The sequence below is a fragment of the Motacilla alba genome, chromosome 7 (genome assembly GCF_015832195.1).
Source record: "Motacilla alba alba isolate MOTALB_02 chromosome 7, Motacilla_alba_V1.0_pri, whole genome shotgun sequence".
NCBI lineage: Eukaryota > Metazoa > Chordata > Aves > Passeriformes > Motacillidae > Motacilla > Motacilla alba.
Window position 1 is genome coordinate 27,117,354 of NC_052022.1, and position 6,640 is coordinate 27,123,993.

The 6,640-nt window shown below is 39.8% G+C and overlaps 1 protein-coding gene across 3 annotated transcripts in view; it reads right to left on the reverse strand.

The window, feature by feature from the left end:
* The window catches only part of AOX1 (aldehyde oxidase 1), a 55,749-nt gene extending 51,221 nt beyond the window's left edge, over nucleotides 1-4,528 (reverse strand). For all 3 annotated transcript variants that reach the window (XR_005257552.1, XR_005257554.1, XM_038142371.1), the window contains exons 1-4: nucleotides 4,376-4,528; nucleotides 3,386-3,443; nucleotides 2,346-2,442; nucleotides 119-227 (exon numbers count right to left, since the gene is read on the reverse strand). Coding sequence is in view for 1 of the 3 variants with exons in the window: in XM_038142371.1 (XP_037998299.1) it covers nucleotides 119-227; nucleotides 2,346-2,442; nucleotides 3,386-3,443; nucleotides 4,376-4,435 (324 nt within the window). In the remaining 2 variants the exon portion in view is untranslated. The remainder of the gene's footprint in view (nucleotides 1-118; nucleotides 228-2,345; nucleotides 2,443-3,385; nucleotides 3,444-4,375) is intronic.
* Between the last annotated feature and the right edge of the window lie 2,112 nt (nucleotides 4,529-6,640).

Genomic DNA, 6,640 nt, shown 5'->3' on the forward strand with positions numbered 1-6,640 from the left:
TTAGCAGGGAAAACAACCATCTTATGAAATTCCTATGCCCTAAAAGCACTGTCACTAGAGCCATTCCATCCAAAAAAGAAATCAGTAATCTTCCTATACAGTGATACTGCACTCTCACCTGAACTGGATGAATCCTGGTTTTTGTACTTCCAATACCTTCCACTGTAGTCACTGCTGCACCATACAAGGAGCAAATGGGAAGCAAACACGCATTGGCTGAATAATGTCTTCAGAACATAAAGGAGAATTAAGAACATGAATATTATTTTAATAAACAAGTCTGAGTATTATTTTGCAGTTAATCAAGACATAGTTCATACTTACAAAGCAGCCACTATTAACATTTGGAATGAGAAGGGATCACTTTATAGTTATGTCTCTTGTCCCCCATATAAATATCATGAAGACAATTCCATGGAATTTACATCTTCCTTAATACCTCCATCTTTTCTAATTGCCCTCTTGCCCACAAGGAATCTGTCAATTGCACTTTGAAGGAGGAAGATAGGGAAAGGAAGATCGGTGTAGTCATTGGAAAGAAGTAAAGAATTACTGCTGCAAATTTATAATCAAAATTCTGATCCAAACTAAATTCTGATGCAAAATAAATATCACTGTTCCTAAACTGGAACAATGCTGCAGCATAAACTACAGCATATGTTGCAGTTAAGAAGGCCAGGATACACAGAGTATCATCACACAATTTCAGAAAGCTTCAACTCATACAGAGTAATACCATACCGCTTCAGAAGGCTTCAGGTGTCTGCCCACACAGAGTAACATCATGCCACTTCAGAAGGCTGCAAGCAGCTGCCCTTTCCGTTCTTTAGCCCAGCCTTTTATAGCCCTCATGCTGATGCATGGCACCTGTGTGCCCTCTGTTCCCTCTGGTGATTGGTCAGTGCACCTGGGCACTCCACGGCTCATTGCTGCAATGCTGCTCACCTGACCTACACAGCTGTAGCCCATTAGGGATGAGGCTCAGCCACAGCCCCACTCCCAATTACACAAACTGTGTACCTACAGAACAACACACCAAAATGAAAATTCTTCAAAGCTTTTAATAATTTCAATAAAATTAATTTTTTTAATACAGTTGAAATTTTTTTCAGTAGTCTGCTTTAATTTTAGCTCTTTCATTAACTTTAAACATTTTCATTTGTGTTGCATTCCAATGTAATGTAACTGTACAAAAGGACAACTGGAATGTTTTTTCCCACCCAATAAACACTTCAGCATACAATGACATGTAACCATTTAACAATTTGATTGGAGTTTTCTCAACTTAAAAGCTATTTATTCCAGTTTTTAGCTTAATGACTCAAACTCCGTGTTTGAGTTTCAAAATCTTTCTTTCTGTGGATGGGGTGTAACTGATGGAGTTCAGTATTAAAGGGCTGGTAAGACTCACATTTCTGCCTAGCCTACCTTCCCACCAATTGTATGACAGTATGCTGGTTTAGGCTGGGATAGAGTTAACTTTCTTCACAGTAGCCAGTGTGAAGCTGTGTTTTGGATTTGTGCTGGAAATGGTGCTGATAACACAGGGATGTTTAGTTACTGCACAGCACAGCTTACACAGAGTCAAGGTCTTTTCTGCCTCTCACCCCACCCCACCAGTGAGGAGACTTTGGGACACAAGGAACTGGGAGGGGACACAGCTGGGACAGCTGACCCAAAATTACCAAAGTTATATTCCATGTCACACGGCATCATGTGCAGCGTATAGAGCCAAGGGAAGAAGAAGAAAGGGTGAAAGTTTTGGAGTAATTGTGTTTGTCTTTCCAAGTAACCATTACAGATGATAGTGTCCCAGCGGTGGCTGGACATCTGCCTGATGATGGGAAGTAGTGAGTAAATTGCCTACTTTGCTGTGTTTGCACAAGCAGCTTTATCAATTAAACTGTCTTTTCTCAACCCATGAGTTTTCTCCTTTACCATTCTGATTCTCTGCCCCATCCCGCTGGGGGGAGTGAGTGAGCAGCTGCAGGGTTCTCAGTTACCAGCTGGACTTTAACCACCACACAGAGCTGCACGTAGGAGCCCCAATCCAGGGGTCAAGCCAAAGGGTCTTAAATTAATGCCTCCTACAACCTCTTGCAGAGGCTATCAGTATTTATAAGTAAATTCAGCATTTGAGTACCATAGTTCAGCAAATTTAAACTACAGTTGAATCAACAGCAAATTTTACAGCATTCTCCTTTTGGATTAAAGTGACCCTTCCTCTAGATACTTTTACTATTAAGTACAAGTTCTACAACTCTGTTTTTAAGGTTTCATATCTGGAAATGGTATCAACAATCATAAAGTTTTCTGCATGTTTCAAAATATTCTGCTGAGGATACCGTATCTTCTTTGAAGCTGGCTCATAAGTTGATATCATCACTGTGCAAGCACCACAGCCACCTCCTCCACAGCCATACTTAGTTCCTGTAAGACAGACTGAAAATGCTGTTATTAGGGAAAACAATTATCTGGTTCCATTCTGGGCTTTATTCCACTCAAAGGCTTGAGACCACCTTTTTCCTAAACCCCTAAGGAACACAGAATTTGTTTGGTATCAGCATATGTACTGGACTCTGTTCTATATTGGAATAAATTTTCAGTGAAAGCAAGATAGAAGCTGAGGAATTACATGACCAAAATCCTCTTCTCAAACCTCTTGATTATAATTTATTTTGGAAGAGGAGTAAGTTGGGACAGAAAAGGGAAGTGAAAAATACTTCTCCAAGTGAAAATTTGAAAGGAAGAAATATGTAGCAGGCAAACCAGCTGTATATCTGAAATTCCAGCAGAACAGTAAAACAAATTTTCCCGTTTCTCCCAGAAGGGCCATTTATAGTCAGGATATTAGCCTTGCATCTCATCTGAAGGATCACACTTCTGACAGAAGTGCTCATTTCTGCGAATCTGGAACAGTAGCCAGTCTAAAACTCTGAATCAACAAACAGCTATTTTAATGTTCCAAAGCTAAAAAAAGGAAGATGCCTTTTTGCCCCTCAAAATTCCATCAGCCTCAGGTTCTCATCACAAGATCTCCCCTTTACCAGGAGAGAGACTATTACAAAGCTTGGGGACTTTTATTCAGTCAAGCTACTGACCCCTAAGTTTTTAGACTTCATTATGAGGCAGGAGGGGAGGAACACAGACACATCATCATTGTTCCTGATGGCATAATTTGCGTGTTTAAAAAGCCAGGCTAAAAATACAGCAGCTCAATTGAAGAATATTTGGATTAAGAGACATCATTTAGTGCAGCTGATTTATGTTAAAGGAATCACAACTTCTTTAATCTGGTAATTAAACCCTGAATTAAAATTTCTTAGAATTCTACTTGAATCAGGCTTTCATGAGTGAGTTTAGGGAACAGACAAGAAAAGGATACGCCTCTTTCGGAGATAAGCCAAGAGCATTTGTTCAGGATCAGCATTTTTCTCTATTATCTACAGCAAGAAAGTAAAAACAAGGTTTAATTAGGAAACCAAGGCCTTTCAAAATTCAGGGCACAGACTACATTCACACAAAGCCAGAAGAGAATCCTCCTCTGGCTCCCTCTCATAGACCTACACTAATTGCCAAACACTGCAGGAGAGTTTGGGCTCCTTCTGGAAATTCCTTTTCAGACAGATACATTTCCAGAAAAGAAGTGTTAGGGCACCTTGCAAGTACTAAAAATAACTGCTGCTCAGTGAAATATTATACTGAGGGAACTGACCTTCAGCCGCACTAGAAATAAAAATGAAGAACTTAAAAGACAGCATAAAGAAGTGACTAATGATTTGCAGATTTTAAAGTCTCCCTGGCACTCTGACGTACTGGAATAAACATTCGAGGAAGTCTGTAAAACTATTGGCAGTAGCGATTTCTTTTCTAGTTTTATTTACATTAACCTTCACTTGCTGTAAGAAACTGGCAACAGAGAGCAACAGAAATATCCACATTCTTGATCGAGTACAGTATTTCTTACTTGGTCACTTAGAATCAGCTAGTTCCTTACACTTGCTTTGGATCAACGAGTCCTTGCAATATTATCTTTATGTTCAGTAGTACAAATCTGGGCACTGGAGTCTTGCTTTCAGTTGTGCCTCTGAAAACCTGACACCATCAAAGATGAGAAGCCAGACACGCAAATGAAAAAAGTGGTTTGCCTACCAGCCAAGTCGGATACCCAGCTGAAAGCGTGTTTCACTTTGACACACTTTTTCTCCCAAACACAGCAGTGCTAGCCAAAATGGGACGCAACCATCCAGCCTTCTTCTGGAGGTTTGTGCGAGGATTCGGTTACACTCGTTCGAATAACTCTGAGGAAGCCAAATCTGTGCCCTTCGGGGTTTCTTCAGGCACAGCAGCCCCTCTCTCTCTGGCCTATACTTACCTTCCTCCCATTGACATAGAAAACCAGCTCCTCAGGCGCCGCGGCCCCTTGCAGTGCCATCGTTCGCAGCCCGGAACAGGAGCAGCAGGGAAAGCCGCGCAGCTGGACGCGCCTCGTTTTGCGGAGAGGAGCGGAGCGGAGCGGGGCGGGGCCGCGGCGCAGCGGGGCGGGCGCGGAAAGCGGGGCCGAGGCGGGCGGTAACACGGTCATTGTTTTCAACGTCCTGCGCTGACTACAAATATTTATTTACTTCAGCCTTCTAAAGTGTTCTTTAAGTGTTGGAAAGCTAAGCCATACCTCGCACTTTCTCAAAGGACACAGGTGTTCTTGCAGATCAAAACAGCAACATGAACACTATGCACAGTTATCAGGTTCTTATAATAAAATCACCAAGAGTAATTTTAAATTGAGATAAAATCCACCAATGTAGGGATCATGGGACTAATATGATTTTTTTTGGTTATATTTGCATTCACAAAATAATCAGCAGTAAGGTTCAGGTATCATAACCATTTGTAAGGGCTACTTGTGCAGGCAAGGTTTTATAGAAAAAATACTTTCCTCTTTTTGCATAACCAAAATATATGGAATTAATTTCCTACAAAATTTCAATTAGATTAAGTAAACATGAGAAAAAGCTACTTTAAATCTATAAAAAGCTCAAATTACCTTATTCTCAGCAAAATTAGCCTAATTCCTGCTGATGGCTACAAATTGATTTTTATGTCAAAAATCATGAGCTGCTTTTACATCATTTTTCGGCAAAGAGCTTCTAATATATCAAATGACCTGGTAAAACAAGCACATAGAGTGAAGGTTGAAAGACAATGCAACATTCTTTACGCTGCTTTTATGTGATCTTTTTTTGTAACAATAAAAGGAAATGCAACCTAGGAAATAAAGTGAGTTTTCTCTGTGTTCTATAATTGAACATCATTTGAGCAACAAGAGTGAGGATGAAGAAAACAAGGAAAGAAAGGCAGTAGCAATAATATGATTTTACAGTTACTTAAAATAACTTCCATGATCTTCAGGCCACTTTCTTTATCCTTTTTTACTTTGAAGGATATCTCTACTAAAGGAATGGAAGAAATGAAGGCATAAAGCCCTGGGCCTTTTACTTTTATTGACAATTTCATGCTTGTACTTGGGACACCCTAGCAGTCTAGCTGGTAACACCTGAGGCTGTGTGGAACAACAGCACCTTCACTGAAAAAATAATTAAGCCAATCCTCAAAGAGATTATTTATCTTCTGGGAAGATAAAGCATGTGCCTCTGTTTCTAGTTTTTGAACTGCAGGCAGTAGAGAGCAACAACCATTACAAAAACCATTGTGTTTTGCTGCTGCAGTGCCAGCACTGGGAACACAAGTTTTAACAGGTATTTCTTGAGGGTTTCTAATGACACAGCTGCTGATGTAGATAAATAGTGGAAGCTAGCAAGAACATCTCAATTAAAAATCAAATATATTAATTATAAACTTTGTATTAAAAAACAAGGGGAAATGCTTAATAATTTCTATGTGTACTTCTTTCTAAAAAATAACATTGAAAAAGGATAGATTCTATCTTCCCAACCATTTCTGCACCTCTTCATAATAGTCTTGGCTAAAGGGGTGATGTACACAGCATGTATCAGAAAGAAAGAAGTCTGTCTGCTGAAACTTCCCAGATAATGTTAAGAGCTGTTTTGCAGTTCAGATGACATTGCCTGGGTGATGAGGTAAGATTTTTATTGGAAGAATTTTCATACTGATTGAATACTCTATTTGTACTGAAAGGTTCTATATGAAAACACCTTGCTCTGCTTACTGCTGTATATTTACAATCTCTACATGATCTTTGCAACTGGTAACCACAGCTAGACAACTCTCTGTTTTGGGAATAAATGTCCCCTTTGTAAACTATCTCACTAGTGATACATTTAACTCTAAATTCATACATGGAAAGTCCTACAGGATCTTGAGGAAGCTGCCTTAGGGCTACAGACCATAACAAACCACCACAGCAGAAAACAGTTGTATTACTGAAATGCTTGTAAATAATACATTTACACACCTTGGTGTTTATGGTTATAGTTCCAGACTCACATGTAGAATGGACACACCTGAAAGTTATATTCAGGAGTGTGTTTTGATGTATGAGTCCCTTTTCTGTCAAAATACACATCTGAAATTCTGGCAACTCACAGGAGAAGGATGTAGGTTCCTCCTATTGAACTTCTTGAGATTCCTCTCAGCACGTTTCTCCAGCCTGACCAGAGCC